General features: G+C 40.6%; 1 protein-coding gene across 1 annotated transcript in view; it reads left to right on the top strand.

Annotated features, from left to right (window-relative positions):
• Positions 1-25,794, top strand: part of LOC144500017 (protein diaphanous homolog 3-like) — a 606,420-nt gene that overhangs the window by 167,586 nt on the left and 413,040 nt on the right. The window contains exons 10-15 of the mRNA XM_078222760.1: positions 5,403-5,513; positions 6,129-6,247; positions 8,399-8,515; positions 12,101-12,219; positions 12,341-12,405; positions 15,042-15,146. Of these exons, the coding sequence (XP_078078886.1) occupies positions 5,403-5,513; positions 6,129-6,247; positions 8,399-8,515; positions 12,101-12,219; positions 12,341-12,405; positions 15,042-15,146 (636 nt within the window). The remainder of the gene's footprint in view (positions 1-5,402; positions 5,514-6,128; positions 6,248-8,398; positions 8,516-12,100; positions 12,220-12,340; positions 12,406-15,041; positions 15,147-25,794) is intronic.

Raw genomic sequence — 25,794 nt, 5'->3', positions numbered from 1 at the left:
AGTCTGAAAAGCAACCATGCAGCACTACTCATTGTTTTCTGGAACTCAGCCAACTTCATATCCATGGTGCAACAAGCCCTTTTATTCCATGGGCTTCAACTTTGCTGACAAGCATGTTAATGTGGCACTTTCTCAAATGCCCTTTGGAAGTCTTTGTATTACCCGCATCAACCTTGTCTGTTATTGTACCAAAAAACTCAAAAATAGTTAAACAGAATATGCCCGTAACAAATTCATTATGCTTTTCTTAATTAATCTACATTTGACCAGGTGAACACTAATTTGTCCCAGATTATAATTTCTATAAGATTTCCCACCACTGAGATTAAACAGACTTTTGAACAGGGTGTAATATTTGCAATTCTCCAATCCTCTGGCATCGCCCTCATATTTAAGGAGGATTGGATGATTATTGTCAGTGCCTTCAAAATTTCCACCCTTACTTCCCTCTGTGTCCTTGGGTGCAGCCCATCTGATCCTTGGGACTTAACAACTTTTAAGTGCAGCCAACTTTTGTAATATTTGCTCTGAATCAATTTTTATCTTATTATTTCGTATACCTTCTCTTTCACTATGACTTTGGCAGCATATTCTTTTTTGGTAAAGACAGATACAAAGTACTCATTTATTACCCCAGCCATATCCTCTGCCTTTTTTTATAAATGCCCTCTTTGGTTCCTTATCATACCCATTTTTCCTTTTTAACAACTGTTTACAATGTCTACTGTTATAATCCCTGTGGTAGAACCATAAACCAAAGTAACCAAAGCTACCAGATAACTTGTATTTAAATTGCCAATAAGGTTTCACTTTTTGCAACATTTATTTTAACAAGAATTAGAACTAATGTAAACCGAACATGAATTAAGTACTTAAAATTAAAAAAAGTAAATTTCACTTTAAGTAGCTGGTACAATAAAAGCAAGCACCTGCATCACTCTTAGGCAAGCACCTGCATCATTCCCTGCACAAATGTAGTATGGTTGCTATGGGGACAGTGACGTCCTGGTGTTTCACTGGGAAGACGATGCTAGGTGCAGATAATGGCATTGTGCTGGTTTTGGGTAGATTGTTGGTCTCCAATCTCACAGCAAAGTGTTAAAAATGCCAGGCTTTCTGAATGGTTATATTTAAAACTATATATAATTTCAAAGTAAAATGGAGTTGGGAGTCTAAAGGATAGCTAATCCACATTGCTGTCTGCATACAAAGCCCCTGTGATTCTTATTGCTATGGGGATAAACTTTAGGAGAGGATTGTCCGGCATTATAATATTGGGCTCCAGGTTTTTTCTTGGGATATTCCTCTATCTTACAGACAAGGTAAATTGGCATGAATTTGAGAGAGAGAGCAGAAAAATGGATGCAGCCAGTCTCTTTTTCACTACACGGAAAGTGGATGGACGCTCATGATTGAATTAAAGAGATCAAGTTCCTGAAGATTTAACTAAGATTAGACGATTTCTCCAATTTTGGCTTGAGGAGTGAACTTCAGTGCACATGAATTTGGTGATTAGAAGTTATCAGTTGGAAAAGGAAAAGCAAGCAAGCCATTGGATGCCGTGATTAATTATTGAGCTGGTTCTTGAAATATGTGAAGTCCTCTTAAGGGACAGAGTGAAGTATAGCTGTAGTGGGGATGTTTGGTCTTTTTGAAAGTTAAGTTCTTCTCTGTGGTTTGCTGACAAAAGTACTATTCAGTCAATCTAAAATAAACTAAAAGCAGAAAATGCTAGATAAACTCAGTAGGTCTGGCAACAGAGTTAATGTTTCGGGTCCCTTCTACAGAATGAACTAGGATTGCTAATATTTAGTCTATGTTGTTTTGAGTTTGTTAACTCTTAAAACTTGAAATCATATTGTGTGATTGTAAAGACGTACTTTCACAAACCTCATTAATGCACACAAAAGATACTTATAAGAATTGTATGACAACCTCATGGCTGTAACTAGCTCCTAAAATGTCTCTCTTCTTGGGAGTTTTTCTCACCATGGGGTGATTCCACATTCTGAGCCCCAATTTGTCTCACAGGCAATGTGACCCTTACTTTGCTGTGTTGCCCTTAAAGGGACAATCACCATAGTGATCTTTCCAGTCAGTTACTGGCGATTCACATAACTTTTTAAATGTTGTCGGGCTCCATGGGAATTGTACCAATGGTGATGGAAGAACCATGCACATCAGATGTAAGGTATGAATTGGTGAGTGTGGAGTCACATGTCGACCAGACCAAGTAATGGCAGATTCCTGACCCTAAAAGGCATTAGTGAACCATATGGGTTTTTTTGTGGTAATCTGATAGTTTATAGTCACCATCCCTGAGACAATTTCTTAATTAATTGAGCATTAGTCTGGGCCTCTGGTCCAATTGTGTTACCACAATGCCACTGTGCCCATTGCAATGGATAGGATTCCATGAGCTGATAGGTGATGTGCAACCACAAAGAGATTTTGTGGCAACCTAACATTCCAAACACTTTTATACCAAGAAATCGAATTCAGAACTGACTCCTAGCGGGTGAATGATTCATCTTCAAACTTGGTTTGTAACACCTGTGAGGAATCCCAGAAATGAAGCACAAGATAGTCCAAAGGGAATCAGCTGACCACCATGTACACTATTGAGTAAACCTTTGTTCATGTTGAACGTGCACATCAAGTGCTGAAACAGGTTTGGAGCTGCCTTTCAGTACTCACGAGTGAGGAATCATCATGGCATGCTGCATCTTTGCACAGCAGAGAGGATTGCAAATGGAGGGAGGAATATCAGGGCACTTATCAATGATCTTTTGAGGAGAACATTGAGGAGGAGAAGGACAATAACGAACGCCATGAAGACCAGTGATGTGTGCTCCTTTCTGGATTGCTATACAGTGGACAGTTGGTAACCCAGTTAATCAGCTGTTAAATGGCTCTGGCGGATATTGGTGTTCCCTTTGACTGGCTCCCTAATAACATTTTAGTCCTGTGGGGGCAGTGGGAATTTGGTATAATTCAGCTTATGCCAAAAATTCAGTATTTGATTTGGTGAGCAGAAGGGAGTTAGTATCCTGTTCTAAACATTTTTAGAATTGTGCAGATATTCCACTGTTCTGTTATTGTCAAGTCTTGGGTAAAGAAGTTTTATTTTCTTGTCTTTTTAGGTTTTCTAGTTAGCAGCCGAATAGATAATTTTGTAAATGCTATTGCCAGGTGTTGTCAGGTGATACCTTGAAAGCTTTAAAATAGCTTTAAAATTTGTACATGATTTCTAACTAGTTCTTTGAAGCATATAATATCTAAACCAAAAAAACCAAATTTGATCTTTGTGTATCATTTCTGAAAACATGGTATAAGTTACAAATTTGATATTTTCACACATTTCAAGTAACAAAATTGATCAAATCAATTTGACAAATGATTTTGCTTTTTGTTGCTGTAAGTTTTGAAGTGAATTCTGTGATAAAATATACTCTAAAAACATTTTGAGTTGCATTCTAAATTTATACCAAATGGAAGAGAGAATCGCTGCTGTGTGTGCTATTGTGCAGGCAATCTCAGGAGTACTTTATGGATTGAGAGTATACCAGCTGAAATCCATCTTGCTAACAATGTTTTCCTTTAATTTACCTTTGACTCTTGATGCCAAAGTACAATTATAGTTGTTCAGAATTAGCTCCTGTCCAGTATGTGATGCAATTGTTACATGGAGCAAATTAAAGCTACAAAATGAGAGTTCAGTATAGAACATATATCTACCAGGTTTGTCTTGGAGATAAACTTAGTTCGCGTGGTACTACATTTAAGAAAGATTTCTGTCATCTAAATGGCTTAATTAGACCTTGTGTTTATAACAGCACCATTTTCTGTCAAACATCTCAAAGTATTCACTGCAAACAGAGGAACTGTTTTCAATGAGACAAATGCAGCAGAACGTTTATTTATTTACTTATTAGTGTCACAAGTAGGCCTATATTAACACTGCAATGAAGATGCTGTGAAAATTCCCTAGTCGCCACACTCTGGCGCCTGTTTGGGTACACTGAGGGAGAATTTATTGCTCACCTGGATTGCGATCACAAGTCTTGAGTGAGGCATGAACTCAATCTTTTAATTCATATAATCCATGCCCTCAATTTGACGAACAGACACTATTGTAAGTACGACCGAGGAAAGAAAAATATTGCTTTGTGATCTAATTATATTTTGTCTATTGGGACAAAATGGTGTTGAACTTGCCACAATATATAGTTGTGCCACATTTCATAACGTGTGGTAAGTTGAAACAAACATTTGTCCTGTACTGCAGAGATTTGTAGTTACTAACAAAGAGCCAGAGATGGTTTACTTGTTTTATGTATCTTTGCACTCACTGCTATTTTAATGGCTGCTCTTTCCATGGCTGTAATCATAATTTTGCACAAGCTGTTGGGATGGTTAGTGCTACGGATCAGGAGGGGTTTATGTTCTTTTACGATCCATATGATAAGGAGGCTTGTTGCCATGTTCTGAACTGCAAGTCTGAACAAACAATCTTGTTATTGTAGTACATTGTTCTGACCTTAGAGCAATGCACAGCTTTTAATCATGTTTGTTTATTTATTGTGTTCAACCCATTTTGCAACTTTTTATGCCTGGAAGTTTTACAGGTGATTTTGTTTATCTGTCGCGAAATGTGGTGATGGGGAGACGGCAGTTCAATGATGATGTCACTAGACTAGTAAGCCCAAGTCCATGCTAATACACTGGAGACATTGGTTCAAAACCCACCAATGGGAGCTATTAGAAGTTTTTAAGAAATCAGTTAAGAAATAAACCTGGATTTGATAGCTCATCTCAGCAATGACAAGCATGAAACTATCATTAATTGTTGTAAAAACCCATCTGGTTCACTAATCCTTAACTGGTCTGGCCTACGTGTGCTTCTGGACCCTAGAAAATGTGGTTGAATTTTAGCTGCCCTCTGAAATGGCCGAGCAAAGCGAGTCAGTTCAAGGGCAATTCAGGATGAGCAACAAATGCTAACCTTGTCAGTGACACCCACATTCCATGAAATAATTTAAAAAAACAGCAGAGGGCTTTTAAAGCCAATAGTATCCTGTATTTAATTTAAACTATCTATTGATGCTCCTTCTGAGTTGAATGGCTTCCATAAATCTAAAACAACAATTTTTGATTAAAGTCAAGTCATTCAAAAATATTACAGCCTTTTACAAATGCAAGTGCTGAAAAATGAAATGCTATGTTTTCCATTGTGATCAGTCCATGTTAAGCACTCTCAGGCCATATGTAGCATACTCAGCTGCAAATTAATGTTCTGTTTAATTTGTGTCTTTCCGTAACCTCCAAACAGCTTGTCATAATGTGGTGTAGATTAATTTTATGCTTCAGGATTCCAACTCTATATTTTATCCCATATCTAGGTGGCATGTATGCAATTTATTAATGCACTTGTGACCACTCCTGATGATTTAGACTTGCGGATACATATACGAAATGAGTTTGTACGTTGTGGACTGAGAGAGTTACTGCCGGTAAGAGCCATATGAGTTAATACCTGTTTATTGTCGATAAATCTGTATGATTATATAGATTTACTAATTACCTATGGATAGCATGGGCATGAGATGAGACTCACTGATATGGGCCTCAAAATTGCTAGTTAGCCTCCTATTCATAGTTCTCTTATTTTAGAACCAATAGTAATATTAATAGCATGCACATCATCGAGCTGAGAAGTTGTTTTGGCTGGAACTGTGAACTTCCATGACATCTGTTTCCAAGACTCTAGTGTTCACCATTTGCCTTTCGTTCCTCACATTTCTGGCTTCTCTGTTATCTAATTTTAATGTGATCGTGAGATTTGTAACATTTAGCCAACAAGCAAAGAAATGGATTCAGGGTCCAAATAATAACAATCAGTTGGTTTAAAAAGCAAATTATGCAGTCTTAGTTATTTGAGTTGCAATTTTAAATTAAGTTAATGTGCTTTTAAAAGTTTTTTTGAAATGATAAAAGACTATTTCTTAATCATACTCTTGAACTGCATTATTAAAAAAGTTGGTTAATTTCCACATCGATAATTTATCTCTCTTGTGCTGTATAAATTAGGCTGCAATGCATTACTTTTGCTAATTTATTTTCCATAGGAGTTGAGATTAAATAAAAATGATGCACTGGATATTCAACTAAAAGTATTTGATGAGCACAAAGAAGAAGATATGATTGAATTTTCACATCGCTTAGAAGATATTCGATCTGAACTAGAATATCCTTTCTTTGTAGCACACTATTTCCATAGTCATTATGTAAACTGGCATATTACCAATAAATGCAAAAAAAACCCTTCCACAGTGATTTATCAAAGAATGAGAAGTTTGAGAAATTTATTTATTTGGAAAATGCATTAAATGCAGTCTCGTCATCCCAGGAATCAATCTGGTAAATCTTCGCTGCACTCCCTCCGTAGCAGGAACATCCTTCTTCAGATCAGGAAGTGAAAGCTGCACGCAGTATTCCGGGTGTGGCCTCTCCAAGGCCCTGTATAACTGCAGCAAGACATCCCTGCTCCTGCACTCTAATCCTCTTGCTATGAAGGCTAACATGCTATTTGCCGCCTTCACCACCTGCTGCAACTGCATGTTTACTTTCGGCGACTGGTGTCCATGGACACCCAGGTCTCATTGTGCATTCCTCTCTCTCAGTCTAGAGCCAATCAGATAATCTGCCTTCCTGTTTTTGCTACCAAAGTACATAACCTCAGATTTATCCACATTCTACTGCACCTGCCATTCCCTTTTTCTTTAACCGGTGTCGTTAGTGCCAATATGTACCAGATTGCTGGCTGTTCACATTCCCTTGCAGAACATCTTGCAGCCGCTCTGAGACATCCTGGACCTGGGCCGGACCGGGATGGCAACAGAACACCCTGGTGTGTTGTTCATGGCCACAGAAACACCTATCTATTCCACTTCCCATTGAATCCCCAATAACAATTGCACTTGCACACATTTTACTCCTCTCCCATGCAGCAGAGTCAGCTGTGATGCAACAAATTTGGCTTTCTCCTGAGAGGCCATTGCCTCAAAAGTATTCAAAATGCTATATCTGTTTTCCAAGGGAATGGCCACAGGATATTCATGCACTGCTGTGCCTGGTGGTCACCTATTCCCTTCCTGCCTTTGAAGTCTTAGCCTGAAGTGTGATCACCTCGTTATACATGCTATCCATGATATTCTCTGCTCGCACAATGTCCCCAGTCCACCGCTCCAGCTCCAAAACCTGGGCTTCCAGGAGCTGTAGCTGGAGACACTTCCTGCACACAAACTGGCCTCAGGCACTGGATATGTTCCCGGCTTCCCACATGGAGCAGATAGAGCTCACCATGGCTTTGAGCTCCTCTGGCATGACTTGCCGCTTTAAATTAATCCTTTTGGAAAATATGTAAAATCAAATAATATCAATTACTATCGGGCCCTTCTTCCTGAGTCCTTGTTACCACAGTATATATATTATATATATATATATATAGCCCTTACAAACTATAAGTAATCCAAATAGTAAATACTCAGCTGACCATACTCACCTAATCAGCTGCTTCCACTTGCCTTCCATCACTTTTGAATCCTGACTTCACCTCTGGACCTCCGAACTCCCAAGCTAACATTCAGTTTCTCACTGCATTCTCATGGTTTTTCCCGTAATGTCCCTTTTTTCCAGACTTCCCAGGAGTGGGTTGTTTGGGATATCCAGCTGGTCCAGGGCGGTTGGGGATGTTAGTTGTGTTTGCCGGGGTGGGGGATGCAAAATCCTGTGAGAGTTCACGGAGGTGGGGAATATTGTTAGGAGTGGTGTGGTTAGTCACCAGGTTGGGGAGTCCTTTGGGTGTAGGGCAAGTCTCGTGTGGGGAGCTTTCTTCGTCTTTAAAATAGTTGCGCAGAATTTAGAAGAGGTTTTATGTCTTACATTTTCTGAGTTACTACTATTGAGCATCTATGATTCTATGAACTATTGGCAATACCCTGACAAACAACTGAAGTTAGTGATTGAAGTCAGTTTTTGTATGGTTCACAACTCAGTGCAATTGCCAAGAGGAGGTTGGTGTTTGTTTCTGGACCATTGCCTTGCAAGTGCTTTCCTTGGAAGTTCTGAGAGGGATTCCACCACGTACGTTATGGATAACCTTCAATTGATGCTGGGGAGCCTGGAAGTTATGGCCCAATGTAATCTGTTTTCTGAATCTTTGAGATACCGATGCTATTCATAGTGCTGATTGATAACTGATTTAACAAAAAGGGAAGTATTATTTTTCAAACTTTTATCTCCTATTCTGGAAATACTAATCTAATGTTTTAAAACCTTGTCAATGCATGCTAATCTGTTACTCTCTGCAATATATTTTCCTTAACCATCGTTCTACTGAAATTAATGATGTTTATAATATGCTGTCCAACACAGTGAAGGACACAGACGCTGAATGTTATTTTCTTTCCATTCTTCAACACATGCTGTTGATCAGGAATGACTATTTTGTGAGGTAAGCTTTTATTTGTGATATTCTGCATAGATTTGTACTACGAATGCCAGCAATTCATTTGTCATATACATATGCAAACTTACCCTTCACATTTGTGGTGGGAAGCAGGAACCTTTTGATCTTAACTAAGTAACTAAGAAATTAGCAAAGTCAAACCTTGATTTTATGAGGCTACTTTGTCATTGCACAATCTCATTACCAGCACACACACATTGCAAATTGGGCAAACTTAATTAAATAGCCAAAATGATTTAACTAGTTCCTGCCCTGAATTTAGCTGGTTCTGCACTATTTTCTTGCTCATCATTGTTGTTCATCATGGTTGAGAGGGCATTGGTTTCAGAACGGTATGTCTTCAAGAAGTTTTAGTAGCCTCTTGTAGATTAACTATAAATCTTGGTTAACTACTCGAGCTATTACACACAAAGTAAAATGGTAGAAGCTAGGAATTGTCTCTGTGCTTAAATCTTTACACAACTCCATTTAACGCCACACTAACCCGGGGTCTGGGTCATGTGCCTCCTTACATCATTGTTGAGAGATGCTGTACTACTACAACTGATGTGTCAGACTCTTGTGAACAATCTCTGAAACATTCTTGGGATCAAACCTGCAACATGTCTGACACCTGACTGCGATTCTCCCGAATGAAATATTTAAGTGCTGTCACCAGTGGGAAAATCGGCGTGTTTCTTCTCTGGCACTGGCAGCACTACTGAGGTGGCATTCAACATCTTAAAATCTGAAAACAATGCCCCCACGTGAATCACATTGGGTGAAACGCATCCGATGTGTGAGGGTCTCAAATCGGCGATCAGCTGTTTACCTGTCATTCAAGAACACGTCCTGTTCTTCCTTCTCTCAGAAGAACTGAAGGAAGAATAACCCAGTCACACTAACGCAGAAAACATTTCATGTTGGATGTTTTATGAGACCAATCTTTGAGTTTTAACTGTGGATTTACCTCTCACGGTTTCTACCAAAAAATCATTTAAGCCTGTAACTGAACCGCTCCCCAAAAATTTAGTTCATCACAAGACTAATTAGATGTTCCATACATTGTCCATTTAAAATATGTGATATAACTGAACCAAAGCTGCAGGTTTCCCCATCTCAGTGGTTCTTTTTTCACACTTATTCACTCAAGATAAGAGAATGAGGTGTAGTTCTGAAATCGTACCTAGGGCAGGAGCATCAGGGTGGCACGGTGCACGAGGGTTTTGACCATGTATACAATAAAACGGAGAGATATAGATTAGCAGATACAATGCCTCAAGAGTTCCCAATCTCATTTAATTTTTGGAAGGCAAACACTCCCCACACAGGGAGGGAGAGTTACCCCAATACCAGCCCTTGCATACCTCCAAGTGACCAGTTGCCCACCATCTCACTTGTAGATGTTGAAATTGATGAGATAACTGTCATCACAAGATTTGCATTCTTGCCTAGCACCTTTATCATGTCCTCATGATGTTGCAGAGTGCCAATGAATTACATTGAGGAAACCCGTGCAGATACGGGGAGAACGTGCAGACTCCGCATAGACAGTGACCCAAGCTGTGAATTGAATCTGGGTCCCTGGCACTGTGAGGCAGCAGTGCTAACCACTGTGTCACTGTGCTGCCCTAACCACCGTGCCACTGTGCTGCCCTTATGGCAGTATATGGTATAACATATACCATGGGGGAGATATTGCCCCATGGCTAATAATCCAGAGACCCAGGGTAATGCTCTGGAGACCCAGGTTCGAATCCCACCACGGCAGCTGGTAAAATTTGAATTCAATAAAATTTTGGGTTAAAAGCCGAATGAAACCATTGTTCAAGGAAATTGACCAGCAGCAAGGCCAGTACTTCAGGATAAACTGTAGTTCAATGAATCGTGCAGGAGGCTTACCTAAAAAAGGGCTGTCAACCTCGTGAAGCTACAGTACAGGACTACTTGTGTGCCAGACAGCATAAGCAGCAAATGATAAACAGAGCTAATTGATCCCACAACCAACGGATCAGATCTAAGTCCTACCACATCCAGTCATGAATGGTGGTGGACAATGAAACAACTCACCCTCAATTCTCACCATCTTCAATGATCATACATCAATGCAAAAGATGAAGCATTTGCTGCAATCTTCAGGCAGAAATGCCAAGTGGATGATCCATCTTGGCCTATTCAGAGGTACCTGGCATCACAGATTCCAATTCCACATGATATCAAGACACTGAAGACACTGGATATTGCAAAGGCAATGAACCCTGACAATATTGTGCTCCAGAATTTGCCATGCCCCTAGCCATGCTGTCCAATAAAGCTGCAATACGCGCATTTACCCACAATGTGGAAAATTACCCAGCTGTGTCCTATACACAAAAAGCAGGACATATCCAACTTGGTTAATTACTCCCCCATCAGTCTGCTGTTAATTATCGTAAAGTGATGGAATGAGTCATCAACAGCACTATCAAGCGGCACGTGCTTAGCAAGAACCTGCTCACTGGCACTCATTTTGGGCCTGCCAGGGCCACATGGCTCCTGACCTCATTACAGCCTTGGATCAAACGTGGGCAAAAGAGCTGAACTCCATGAGGTGAGAGTCACTGCCCTTAATATCAAGGCTGCATTTGACTGAGTGTGGTATCAAAGGACCCGGGCAAAATTGGAATTGGAAAACAATCTGCTAGTTGGTGTCCATAGAACCATAGAATCTGTACAGTGCTGAAAGAGGTCTTTCCGTCCATCGAGTCTGCACCGACTCTCTGAAAGAACATCCCACCCAGGCCCTCCACTCTGCCCTAACCATTCGCATTTACCATGGCTAATCCACCTAACCTGCACATCTTTGGTCAGTGGAAGAAAACCAGGGTCACCCAGGCAGATAATGCCGAGCACATAGGAAGATTGTTATGGTTGTTGGTCAATCATCTGAGCTCCAGGATATTGTTCTTCAGGGTAGTGTCCCAGGTTCAATCATCTTCTGCTGCCTCCCTCTATCATAAGGTCAGGAGTGGGAATGTTTGCTTATGACTGCACAATGTTCAGCACCATTTGTGATTCCTCAGACTGAAACAGTCTGTGTTCAGATGCAACAAGACCTGGACAATATCCAAGCTTGGGCTGACAAGTGGCAAGTAACATTTGTACCACACAAGTTCCAGGCAATGAACTGGAGGTTAAATTAGAGAGGCAATTTGTGAAACGTCCATCCTCATTCTTTGCAAGAGGTTTTCTAGTAGTTTATACCATTTTTCCGACTAGGCATTATTTGAAGATTTTCATTTGGTGTGACGTCTCCATGCTATTGCTGTTGTACTGGACCCCATGTTGTCTCATTTGGGCAGAGAGCTAAGGGAACATAGCAAAACAAGATCTGGATAGCAGAGTCAAGAGTTATCACTGAACTGATAAATGCACAAATCTCATTTGCGATATTTATCAAATAATTTCAGTGTGGGATGACAACTATTCTCATCTGTATAAATCTAACAATAATGAGATCGAGTACTATTCTGCGCATTAATACTGTCAGAAATTTGTATATTTTGAGTTCACTGTAAAATAAACGAATTAATTTGCTTCTCTTTTTTGTAGGCCACAGTATTTCAAGATAATAGAAGAATGTGTTTCCCAGATAGTGTTACATCGCAGTGGTATGGATCCTGACTTCACATACCGCAAACGATTAGATGTAAACTTTGATCATCTTGTTGGTGAGCAATATTTCTGTAGAAGGAATTGAACTAGATTTAATTGATACAGCAGTATGAGGAACTTTCTTTGTTGATGCCAATAAGACTATGAAACTAAATCACGTGCTTATCCTATTTGCAGATGTTTGCGTTGACAAAGCAATAGCCAATGAGTGTGAACAAAGACTTTCCGAGCTTACTAGAAAGGTAAGGTATACTACTATATGTTTAATGCTGTTGTCATAAGAACATTTTTGTCCTAATTTGCTTGCTAATGTAAAATGTTTCCCAATGGTGTGGCAAAAGATACATTGAACAGAGATAAATACTGTGATAGCGGGCAGCCTTTAGGATTTTTTTACTGTACACAAATAAGAAATAACATTCCAAACAGGTATGAATATGAAACGTAAGAAATAGGAGTAGATAATAGCTCTTTGAGCCAGCTGGGCCATTGACAATAATCATTGTTCTTTTTCTGCCTGAACTTACTTTCCTGCCCTTTATTTATCGCAACCTTGAATATATTCAATGATGGAACATCCCTGTGTTGGAGAATTCCAAAGATTCACAACCCTCTGAGTGAAGATGCTTCTCCTCATCTCAGGCTTACACGAGGCCATAGTATTTCATATTTCCTTTACCCTGGGACTGTGCCACCGTGTTCTAGATGCTCTTGCTGGGGGATCAACCCCTGTGTTTATCCTGTGTATTTTTCAATGCGAACATCTCCCATTCTTCTGAAGTCGAATGAGTATAGGCCCAGTTTACTTAGCATTTATTAAAGGACAACCCTCTCATTCTAAGAACTATTTGTATGAACCTTTATTTGCTGCCTCCAAGGCAAGTACAGAGATGGAAATCAATATTGCATATTGTGCTTCATATGTGATCTCACCAAAACTCTTTTGCATTTGAAGTAAAGCTACAATTTATTCCAATCCCATTGCAATTAAAGCCAACATGTTGGGGCAATTCAGCAGCGCAGCAGGTCAGGAGACAAAAGCGGAAGCCTTTTAGCAGGCTTCCCACTGGACACCGTGGCCTCTGCGCATCTCCAGCCGCCAGATTTCTGGGGTCGTCAGCTCCAGGCATTGGGCGGTGCCAAGGGGATGGGGCCTATTGGGGGGTGGGGCCCGTGCAGGGGAGATTGGTGGGGGTGGGTGGGGCCTGCTGCCACTCTGCACTTGCGATCATTGACAGAGAAAGGTTGGACAGCGAGGGATGGGCAGGGTGGGATATCCAGGTGGGGGGGTGGATGTGCTATGCTGCTGGCCTCTCCAGCGGGAATAGGTCCTACCCCCTGATTTTTATCGTGATTCACTCTAGGGCACTCTGTGAAAATCTTGCTTTAAAAAACCAGCGGGGTTTACTCCACATTTTACGCAAATTCGACACTTAGAATTTTTTTGGGAGAATCTGGGCCGTTATTTGCCTTTCTAATTCTTACTGTACCTGCATGCTAAATTTATGTATTCCCTCTAGTAGAGTCTTAGAGCATGGAAACAGGCCCTTCAGCTCAACTTGTCCATGCCGCCCAGGCTTTACCATTAAGCTACCTCCAATTGCCTGCGTTTGGCCCATATGCCCTCTAGTTTTAGATCTTTGGGAAAAGATGTTGACTATCTACCTTATCTAATACATTCAAATCTCTCTATGCACATGAGCATTTACAAATTTAACATTTTTTTCACAAATTCTACTTTATTGTTATTACCAAAGTGAATAGTCTCACACTTTCCCAGGTTAAACTCCATCTGCTACTCTGTTGCCCACTCAGTTAATGTGTCTATATCTCTTGCAGCATCTTTGTGTCCTTCACATAGCTTACATTTTTAACTAGCTCATCATTATCAAATTTTGATACATTTCTATATCTAAGCTTGATGCAGATTCAAAATAATTGAGGTCTCAGCACTAGTCCTCGTGGTACTCCACTAATCACAGCTTGACAATTTTAAAATGCACATTTATCCTATTCCTGTCTATTACCCAGTCCTCCATCCATGTTAATATATACCCCCCAGCTCTGAGCCCTTATCCTGTGTGATAATCTTTTGTGTGGCACCTTATTAAATGTTTTTTAGAAATCCAAATATACTGCATCTACTGATTCCCCATTATCTCCCCTGTTGGCTGGAATTCTCCCGTCCCACTCGCCATGGGAATTGTAGCCGGCGGGGGTGGGGGGCGGACCATGCAAAGGTCCATTGACCTCGGGCGGGATTCTTTGGTTTTGAGGCAAGCGTGGCTGGACAATCCCGCCCTTGCCTGTGTTTGATCATATTTTGATTTTCTTGGCACATTGTTAAGACTTCCTTAACATTAGGTTCTAAAATTTTCCCAATGACTGATGCCAGGCTAACTCCCTGTAGTTCCCTATTTACGTTCTCCCTCAATTTCCCTTGTTTCTTGCTCATAGAAATGTTTTGTTTTGTTTTATTGGAGTGAGGCATGAGGGGTTGAAAACATACATTCTTATTCATTTAACTGTTTTGATTAGAACAGAAGAAGGCCTGAGAAGAATGTATTTTCCAAATATTCACAAAATCAAAATGCATTCTTTGCTTATAGTTTCACTGGAAGGCAGGGGCCAAGTCTAGACCAGTGTTACAAATATAAAATTGTGGAAATCTTCTCCGCTCACAAGGCCATTCTTGTGAATAAATTTGTTTTAAAATTTCATTATAAAGGATTAACAGAAAATAATCAAAACTATTTTACATGGAATTATACAGGTACCACAGCATTCTCAAAAATAAAAGCACACTTAATAGTGCTGAGATGTTTTCCGAATCAACAGAATCTGGCACCTTTAAGGTTGATGATATTTTATCTTGCAGTTTGATGAAGAATTTACAGCCCGACAAGAGGCACAGGCCCAAATGCAGAAGAAAGAAGAAAGAATCAATGAGCTTGAAGCGGAATTGCAGAATCTCAAAGCTCAGGTAATGGAACCTGCTGAATGATTTCTTTGATTTCCAAACTGTTCTTGGTTGCTATCTAGTAACTGGTTATAATTCATACTTTGAATAGGCAAAATAAAAATATTTATTTTGATATTCTGCTGCAGTTTTGGATTTTTAAAATGTTGCCAGTTGTCGTTCTGCAGGCTTCTGTCCAAAATGCCTAAGGCTGTAAAATGCAGCATTTGTGCAATAATAATTAACGTTGTTGGTTCAAGATTGATTTCAGGTTTTATTTTGGACTCCTGTTAATTAAACCTTTGCTTAGTTTCAGTTGGTGTTAGCGCTTGATGTCACACGTTTCCTGAGTAATTAGCCACAGCGGGTAGAGGATCCACTGCACTTAGATTCACTGCTTCATACAGATCTTTATCTGAATACAGGAAATTATTTCTTCAGTTATTTACTTGGCTCGCCCCATGATTGAGGTTTCTGTGCAGAAAAAGATAACATACCACCATTGATTGAGAATATTCTGATAATATTTCAATTTTCAAAAGTAAGTGCAGGTACATTTAAGGCAGGCTGAACTACAATTCATTGAATGATTGAGAAAGCATCAGAGAGCATGCTTAAGAATATGCTTTATTTGACGAGCTGTGTATTTGATTTTTGTTTTGAACGACTGAATATTACATACAAATGGAAAAAAGGCTATACTGCAACAGTACTGTTCAGTAATATAGAAGTATTCGTATTTCATGAACTATTGAACAGGCAGACTAGAAAAACTAATGTACTCGAGGAATAGTCCAGACATTGTTTTCTATTTTAAAGAAACAAATTTCAGTTTTGTTGAAGCAGCGACCAAGGCCATTTCTCACTGATGCCTACAAAATGTCAAAAGTACAGAAGTTCTTGTTTCTGTTAAATCCCCAGTGAGGAGGCTGTCTGATTGGATGAATTACATTTTGAAAGACCTGAGTTGTACAAGTGGAGAATAGAAATGCTGCCTGGTGCAATGGGAAATATTAGGGTAAATTTCTTGTCCCGCCTGCCATGGAAATTGTAGCAGGTGGGACAGAAAATTTGGCAGACCATTTGAAGATCTGTTGACCTCTGGTGGGAATTTCCAGTCCTCGGATGTGCGAGACTGTAAAATCCCCCCATTGTCTTTTGCTTTGGAAATGAGGCTGATCTTTGGATCATTTATAAAGGACTTGCAGTGAATCTACAAAGATAAATTTCTAGCTGGTGAAATTTAGCAAGTGTATGTACATGATAATCCATACTTGAAATAACAGTAGAATGACAAATATATCACATTATCTCTGACAGCAGTTTGGACTTTGTCCATCATTTTTAAAACACAGAAAGGTACTTCTGTAATTGTACATAATTTAAGTACAATTTGGACGAACATAACTTTATGAATTTCTTACTAATGTGTGTAAATTTCTCTGACTTGTGTTAATTTCCTGTACTAACAGTGTTGTGATGTAGCATTGAGCACAGGCCAGGTTCCTCTTAACGTAAAGGGTGGGGAGAAGTAATGAAGGAGTTCTTCCCAAAAGCTTCTTGCACATAACCTGGCAATTGATCAATTGGACTGGAATTGGAATGTACCTCATGTGCTTTGTGACACACTATGGCACAGTGATTTGCTTTCCACATTTTATATTATTGATGACCTGTGGGTGTCTGTCACTGCTTCACAGGCAGCTCTCCAGAGGTGGGAGGGAAGCAAAATTAGCCCTCTGGAATGTGAGTTGGAGTATTAGCCCAAGCCATTTTCAGGTGCAGGCATTGGAATATGTTAGAACAGCAAAGCCACTTCTCATATATAAACCCATGTTGAAGTCTTAGAAGAACACGCTGTTTGAGTGAAAGTTTTTTTTGTAAGTGTTAGGTGCATTGGCCATGCTAAATTGCCCCTTAGTGTCCCGGGATGCATAGCTTTGAGGGATTAGCTGGGTAAATAATCCCAGTTTATTATTTAGACTCGATGGGACGAATGGCCGCCTTCTGCACTGTAGGGTTTCTATGATTCATCCTCTGCCGATCATATGTTTGGTTCCCATTGTAAAGTTTGCAATGTGCAGCTTTTGTATGTGATGCAGAAATTTGATTTTAGGAGGGAGCATGCAAAAGGTGCAGAGAGAAGGATTGATAGCTATGAAGATAAAGTAGGCATGAATAAGTTCAATAAAACTATATAATATGAATCTTAAATTGTGCAAACACATTGTCTTATTATTTTTGGTCTGTCTGCTCTGGGGAAAATATCTACAAGGCTCTCTGCAACTTCAGTTGCAATATTGATTTAATGGGATGGTGAGGAGTGTCTGAATTCCCAACCTCAGTTATTAAAAGATTATGATATGCCTGACGGCTGATCAAATTAACCTTGCATGGATTAGATTGGCTGGGCGACTCATTTATGTTTTTTGGTGGTTATTTTCCTACTAACATTTCGGTGAATCAACATTACAACTTGAAAATCAGAGCTGAGGTTGCAAGTTTGGAAACACGGTAGCATTTTGCAACTGTATCAGGTTGAGCCTTCGCAAAACACTTTTTTATGCATCTAGATTCCAATATAGTTGAACAGTAGTTTTTCATGCCTATATTTTGGAAGAATTTCTTTTACATAATTACCAATTGTGCTCATTTTGAATGAATATTCAATGTTTTTGTTCTGTTTTTATACTACTTCATGACCAAACTTGTGATTCTTAAAATGCCATCTTACGGAATTTGGTCAAATATCGTTCTTGTGCATCCTCAAAATGTCACTTCTTGTGCATTGCATTTGAGGGCATAAGGCAGCTAGGATTCCTGCTGTTTTCAGATGTAGGTATGAGAAAGAAAGTAGAAACCAAAAATGGAGAGAGGAAAGGGAGGTTGGAAGATCATCTGAGAATCAGTTAAGAGAAAAAACATACAACAGAAGAACAAGAAGGATCTTGTTTCCTCCCACACTCCAAAGATGTGCGGGTTAGGTTGATTAGCCATGCTAAATTAATACTTAGGCTTTTGGTATGCTGGCCTTCATCATCAGGGGGATGAGCAGGGTATGGACATGAGTTACAGATACAGGGCCTGGGTGGGATTCTTGTTGGTGCAGGCTCGATGGGTCGAATGGCCTCCTCTGCACTGTAGGAATTCTATGATTCTTCTTGAACAAGGCCCAACCATGCATTGCCATCCTCTTCCGTCTGGCTGAATGTGTTCACATGTCGAACAGCTTCTCCTTAACTTCAGCTCACTTCCTCCAAATAAAAGGTGTTGCTATGGGTACCTGCATAGGTTCTATCTTTGCCTACCCTTTTCTGAGATATACATAGGACATTCTTTGCTTGAGTCCTACTCAGACCTGTCCCTCATATACATTTCCAGTGCATTAATGACTGTATCAGTGCATTTTTCCTGGAAAATATCATCGACTTTGCTTCCAATTTCCATCCTTCTCTCTACCGTCCCTCTATAAATCCTCCCTTGTCTTCTTGACTCCACTGTCTTCGTTAATGGGGATAGGCTTTCAATCAGTACTCACCATAAGCCCACTGACTCTTAAAACTCTCTTAATTACATTTTCTTGCACCATACTTTCTAAATTGCTCTATTCCATTCTCCCATTTTATTCGTCTCCATTGCATCTTTTTGGACAGTACAATCTTCCCTGCTAGCAGTTCTGGTTTGTCATCATTTTTCCTTAACCCAGGATTCTCCTCCGATTGAGGTGAGAGAAAACAGGGAATTATAGACAGTAAGCTTAACACCGGTAGTGGAGAAAATTCTTGAATTCATTATCAAGGACTTTATAGCAGAGCATTTAGAAAGCAGTGGCAGGATCAGACAGAGTTAGGATGGATTTATGAAGGGGAAATCATGCTTGACAAATCTGTTGGAATTCTTTGAAGATGTAACTAGTAGAGTTGACAAGGGGGAACCAGTGGATGTGGTATATTTGGACTTTCAGAAAGCGTTTGACAAAGTCCCGCACAAGAGATTATCGTGCAAGATTAAAGCGCATGGGATTGGAGGAAGTATATTGAGTTGGATAGAAAACTGGTTGACAAAGAGGAAACAAAGAATAGGAATTAATGGGTGCTTTTCAAATTGGCAGGCAGTAACTAGCGGGGTGCCACAGGGATCGGTGCTGGGACCCCAGTTATTCGCAATATATATTAATGATTTGGATGAGGGAACAAAATGTAACTTCTCAAAGTTTGCAGACGGTACCAAGTTGGGTGGGAGAGTGAACTGTGACAAGAATGCAAAGATCTATCTGGACAGGTTGAGTGAGTGGGCTAATCAATGGCAGATGCAGTATAATTTGGACAAGTATGAGGTTATTCACCTTGGAAGCAAAAACAAGAAGGCAGATTACTACCTGAATGGCTGTAAATTGGGAGAGGGGAGTGTGCAGCGGGACCTGGGTGTCCTTGTGCACCAGTCACTGCAGGTAAGCAGGCAGGTGCAGCAGGCGGTAAAGAAGGCAAATGGCATGTTGGCCTTCATTGCAGGGATATGTTTTGGCAACTATACAAGGCCTTGGTGAGGCCACACCTAGAGTATTGTGTGCAGTTTTGGGCTCCTTTTCTGAGGAAGGATATTCTTGTTCTCGAGGGAGTGCAGCGAAGGTTTATCAGGCTGATTCCAGGGATGGCGGGACTGATGTATGACGAGAGATTGACTAGGTTAGGATTGTTTTCGCTGGAGCCCAGAACCAGGGGTCACAGTCTGAGGATTCAGGGTAGACCATTTAGGATGGAGGTGAGGAGTCATTTCTTCACCCAAAGAGCAGTGAGCCTGTGGAATTCATTACCACAGGAAATAGTATATGCCAAAACATTGAATGCATTCAAGAGGCAGCTGGATATAGCACTTGAGGCAAATGGGATCAAAGGTTGTGGGGAAAAAGCACGAATTAGGCTACTGGGTTGTATGATCAGCCATGATCTTAATGAATGGTGGAGCAGGCTCGAAGGGCCAAATGGCCTCCTCTTGCTCCTATCTGTAATTCCAAAATGCAGCTATCTCAATGAAAAATCCAGAAGTTCTGAAATTCCCATTTCCAGAATCGTGCAACTTTTAAATTGCAGCATGTAGGGTCCCACCAACCCTTTTATCTGCGATAGAAAGCCAGAGGCAGGACGTCTGCTTTCACTGCTCAATGGCCATTTTTTTTCTAAATCCTGACTACTTGCTGTCCCAAAGTGGGACGTTATATCTCGGCCACAATGTCTAACCGTGCATTAGTAATACAATTAAATCAAAGAAAATGATAAGTTAAAATTAAAGGTGCTTAATCTTAATGCACAAAACATTAATAGCAAGATACCTGAAGTAATGGCACAAATGGAGCTAAATTTGACACAGCAGCCATTACGGAGATGTGTTGCGGGGCTACAAAGTTTGCAAAGGGCGACTGAAGAATGAAATCCTTCCTGATTTTACTCCTAACTAGCCTCGGTGAAATAAAATTATATCTCCTTTTTCCTTATTTTCACCACCAGAGGAAATAGTTTCCATCTAATTTATTGAATCTCTTTATCATCATCTGCCCTATTTTGAATGCTTTATCTTTTAAAGACATTAATGAGATCGCCATCAATCTTCTGAATTCCAGAGAATACAAAGTTTGGCAATCTGTCCTTAATCTTTAAATCCAAGTATTTTTGTTGAATCTGCACTATACCGCTTTCAAGACTAATATATCTTTTCTGAGGTTTGGTACCCCAAACTGAATCCAATATAACTGAAGCTTTGCTTTCTCACTTTTGAAATAAAAGTTATATTCCATTGAATCATTGACCTCCTGTGCTGTACTATTCAATCAGCCAGTCAGGTCTCCACTGGCTCTTTTCTGTACCTGTGCAATAGCTTTTAGTGATTTGTGTACAATAGCTTCTAAATTCCTTTACTACTGCACAACTGCTATCCTCTCAGTATCAAGAAAATATTTTGATTTATTGTTGGGCTCCAAAGCAAATGACTTCATACTTCCCTCTCATGAATTTTAATTTGCTGTAGTTTTGTCTGCTTACTTAATTTGTCTGTGTCTCTTTGCAACTATGCAATTTATTATGCCTTTTTGCTCTTTCATCCAAATCATTCATGTATAATGGTAAAACATTGAGGCTTTATTACAGCTCTCTGGAGAGCATCATTTGTCGCAATTTGTCAATCATGCACTGTTTTCTTTAACCCTAATCTGTCTCTTACTTCCCAGTCAGTTGCCAGTCCATATCACAAGGTTGGGGTCCAATTAGCTCAGTTGGGTAGCTGGCTAAAGTGTGGTTCAGAATAATACCAACACAAACAATGTGGATTTAGCTTGTTGTTCCAGCTGAACTAAACTTGGGACCTGCCTCTTCACCCCGCCTCTGGGAGTGGAAGGGAATGGCATGAAAAAGCTTTGGCGGGTAGAAAAAAGGAAAACCCAAAGGGTATTTAAAAATATATATATATATATAAAGAGCAAGAGAATATCTAGGGAAAGAGTAGGACCAATTCGGGACGATATTGGTAATCTGTGTGCTGACACATATGATGTGGATACAGTCCTCAGGAGTTGATACCAAGGTGAAGGACTGAAATATTAGAGGAAATGAACCTAGATAGAGCAGGAGGTATGACCGGGTTTAGCAGCCTCAGAAGTAAATAAATCCACAGACCCAGATGAAATGTACCCCAGGCTGTTGAGAGAGGAGATATCAGGGGCACTGGTAATAATTTCCAAATCCTCCCTGCCACATGTGAGATGCCAGAGGACTACACTAGGTAGGGAATAGACCCAGGAAATTTTAGCCAGTCAATCTAACCTTGGTGGTGGGGTAGTTACCAGAAAGAACTCTGAGCGACAGAACATATCTACGCTTGGAAAAAGACAGATTAATCCGAGATAGTCAACATGGATTTGTTAAGGGAAGGTCATATTTGACATGTTTAATCAAATTGTTTGAAGAGGCAACCAGCAATATTGATGAGGGTAATGCATTTGATGTGGTCTTATAGCTTTTAGCAAGGCTTTTGATAAGGTCTCTCATAGCAGACTAGGCAAGAAAATAAAGGCGGATGGGATCCAAAATGGCAGAAAGGCAGGAAGCAGAGGGTGATGGGAGAGGGGTGTTCCTGTGACTGAAAGTCTGTTTCCAGTGGGGCTCAGCAGGTCTTGATGCTGGTACCCTTGCTATTTGTGGTATACATTAATGATTTTGATTTAAATGTAGGGGTGGTAGCCTGGTAAATAATTAAGAGGATTGCCGTTGACTGCATGAGTGGACTGGTCAAGTGGGCAGAACAGTAGTAAATGGAATTCAATCTGCAAAAGTGTGAGGTAATGCACTTGGGGAGGGCTAACAAGGCAAAGGATTACACTGAATGATTAGGACCCTGGAAAGTAGTGACGATCAGAGGGACCTTGGAGTGCGTATCCACAGATCTCGGAAGGTGGCAGAGCAGATAGATAAGGTGGGATACTTGCCTTTATTAGCCAAGGCATAGAGTACAAGAGCAGGCACGTCATGCTGGAACTGTATAAAATGCTACTTAGGCCACAACAGGAGGACTGCATGCAGTTCTAGTCACCCTAATGAGGGAAAGATGTGATTGCACTGGAGTGGATGCAGAGGAGATTCACTAGGATCCTGCTTGGGCTGGAGGTTCTGAGCTATGAGGAAAGATTGGATAGGTTGGGGTTGTTTTCTTTGGAGCAGTGAAGGTTGAAAGGGGACGTGACAGAGGTTTATAAGATTTTAAACGGCATAGATAGGGTGGATGAGAAAACGCTTTTTCCATTAGTAGACAACCAGGGGGTGTAAATTTAAGGTAAGAGGTAGAAGGCTAAAAGGGGATTTGAGGAGAAACTTTTGATCCAGGGGATTATGGGAGTCTGGAGCTTAATGCCTGACAGGGTGGTTGAGTCATAAACTCTCATAACATTTAAGAAGGATTTAGATATTTACTTGCACTGCCATAACCTCCAGAGCTATGGGCCAGGTGTTGGAAAATGGGATTAATGTTGTCAGATCTTTGTTGACTGGCATGATGGGTTGAATAGCCTCTTTCTATGCTGTAAATGTCTCTGAATCTAAACCATTACTGATTGAAAACTGTCCAGAAAATATCTCCGGTTGAAGCATCAGCAGACAATGAGCCGAGGACCTGTGTTCGGGCAGAGCGCACACGAATGAATAACAAGGTTACTTCCAGTTCCTTGTGCTTACGTTCTTGATCATCTCTTGTGAGGAACCTTATCAAATGTCTTTAGGAAATCCATAAACAGCATCCATAGACACTCCTTTATCAGGTATGTTAGTGACCTTCTCGATGAGCTCAACCAGCTCATTTAGTCATGACTGCCGAATGTTCAGCCCAATGGGAAGGTAATGATCTATCATGTGTCTCTGACAATTGAAAGTAGATAGAAATATTGTCAGTTTAAATAATGTACAGTTGCTTAAACACAAGAAAAGTTTTTGGAACAGAAACTAATTTATGAAAGGGAAAAAGAAAGGGGCAAATATTCAGTACAAGGTAAGGAAACTGACAAGATCGTAATGGGCAATTCTAAATACATGTTTTTAAATACTGAACAGAAAAAAATGGATATAGAACAAGCTAGGAGAGAACTTAAAATTATTTTTGATGAGTCTTGGTCAATAATTATCTCTGGACCAATAACGACAGAATAAATTATCTTGTAATTTTTCATATTATTGTTTGTGCAATGTTCTTTGCCTCCTGCAGTGTGCGTGTCACGTATGCCAACATTAGACACTAGTGACTATGTTTCAGAAGCGTTACAATAGGTGTGATGTTCTGCCATCACCTGATAATGTTAAAGGTCCTATAAAAATGCAAGTTCTTGGCTCCAGCCACGACAGCTTGCTAAAGTGGTCAGTGGTGCTTGCTATTAACCGTAGCTTCCAAAAGCAAGAAGGAACCAGCAATCAATGTAAACCAAGCAAATATTTCACTTTTCTCAAACTGCTTTATGTGGCCTCATTGGTTTCTCTGCCTGCACACTATTTACAGATAAATGTAAACATCATAAAATGCAAAAGCTAAATTGCCCAGTGAATATCTGTAATATCTTTGCCACACAAGGGCCTGCTCTATTCTGAGGCCTTGACCTTCAGTTTGGCTTTATTTTAGACTTTTCCATATTTTTACCTGGACTCTGCATTAAAACTTTTGAACTGTGTAACTGAAGTAGTTGTCTCACACAGCACATTTATGACTCGTACAGTCGTCTCTGGAATTTGATTTTGTGGCGTTTTCTTCAATGATATAGTGTGCATTCATAATTAAAAGCTTCATGTGAGTGATGAACACCACCAAGTCCTTAATTTGTTTCCAACAAAAACTGCAGCATAGCAGAATTGGAAAAGGCTTAATATTGTTGGACACAAAGTTATTATTTACCTTTTTCCTTTGGTATCCAGGTTGATATTATATAAGATGGGCGCATATCCTGCACAGCTAATTAAATTTGTTTCTGGCAATGACAGACCTCTCTGATCAAGTCTAGTTTTTCGAGTGGCTGCTTTAAGGCTTTCAGGAGTAGTGAATCTATCATAATAGGTGAATGTCTCACCACACCTTCCAACTTGGCTGAACTGTCACTGGAGGCAATGACTTTGGGCCTGATTTTACCATTTTGAGTCTAAGTGCCGAATCCGGGCGTCAAATAGATCCGTGCCTGAATCCTCTTTGCAGCGCGCCCGTACGCTCCAGTCCAATTCGTGCAGTGGGCGGGGCTTAGCGCTGGTGGACCGATCGGAGCTCTGAACTGCGCATGTGCAGTTCGAAAAAAATCTGGCAGAGCGCGCCCGGGTGCAAAAGGGAAAAAAAAAGCAGAAAGCGGAGAGAGCGGCTCTCTGACAGTCATCCTCTGGTTGAGGGGGGGGTTTGCTGCCCCGCCGCCACTCTGCGGGCGATCCCTCCTCCCCACCGGAGAAACGAATCCCTCCTGCCAGAGTGGACGTACGGCCATGCCATCCCACAAAAACTTCAGGATGCAGCGATTCCTCGCTAAGAAGATGAAGCAGAACCGGCCGATTCCACAGTGGATCTGCATGAAAACCGGCTACAAGATCAGTACAGGTCCAAGAGGAGACACTGGAGAAGGACCAAGCTGGGCCTATAAAGGGATACACCATCACTGGTACACTACCAGCCACAGATTACACTTCCCTGCAGGGGCAAGAGAGTGGGAGAGATGACCCCCCCCCTCCAAACCAGAGGATGACCTGGGTCAGAGAGCTGTTGCAGGCTCTGAGCCCGCTCTTCGGAAACTGCAGCGACGACTTCAGATTTTTATTTACCAGGTTGTTAAAAGTGCGGATCCGGATCGGGCCAGAAGACGGTAAAGTAGGATTTGGCGGTAGGGTTGGGCGCGCGGTTCATTAAGTCGATTTAAATGCATGCTAATCGGGCCGCCCGATTCGGGCGTGGGCCGGACCCGCGCCCGAATCGGGTGTCGGTAAAGCCGTGATCTGCTCGGAATTGGGTGCAGATCGCGGTATAGGCCCGATGCCCAACTTTACCGCGATTTCGGGCGCGAAGTTTTGGTAAAATCAGGCCCTTTGTCTTTTCCAAAGACACTGAGCATTTATGTGCTTGCCTTTTAAGCATTCGTGAACAATAACAATTACAGTAAACTAGAAGGCAATTGAAA

The sequence above is a fragment of the Mustelus asterias genome, chromosome 10, assembly GCF_964213995.1.
Source record: "Mustelus asterias chromosome 10, sMusAst1.hap1.1, whole genome shotgun sequence".
Classification (NCBI taxonomy): domain Eukaryota; kingdom Metazoa; phylum Chordata; class Chondrichthyes; order Carcharhiniformes; family Triakidae; genus Mustelus; species Mustelus asterias.
The sequence above is the reverse complement of the archived record's forward strand: the minus strand, read 5'-3'. Positions and strand labels throughout refer to the sequence as shown.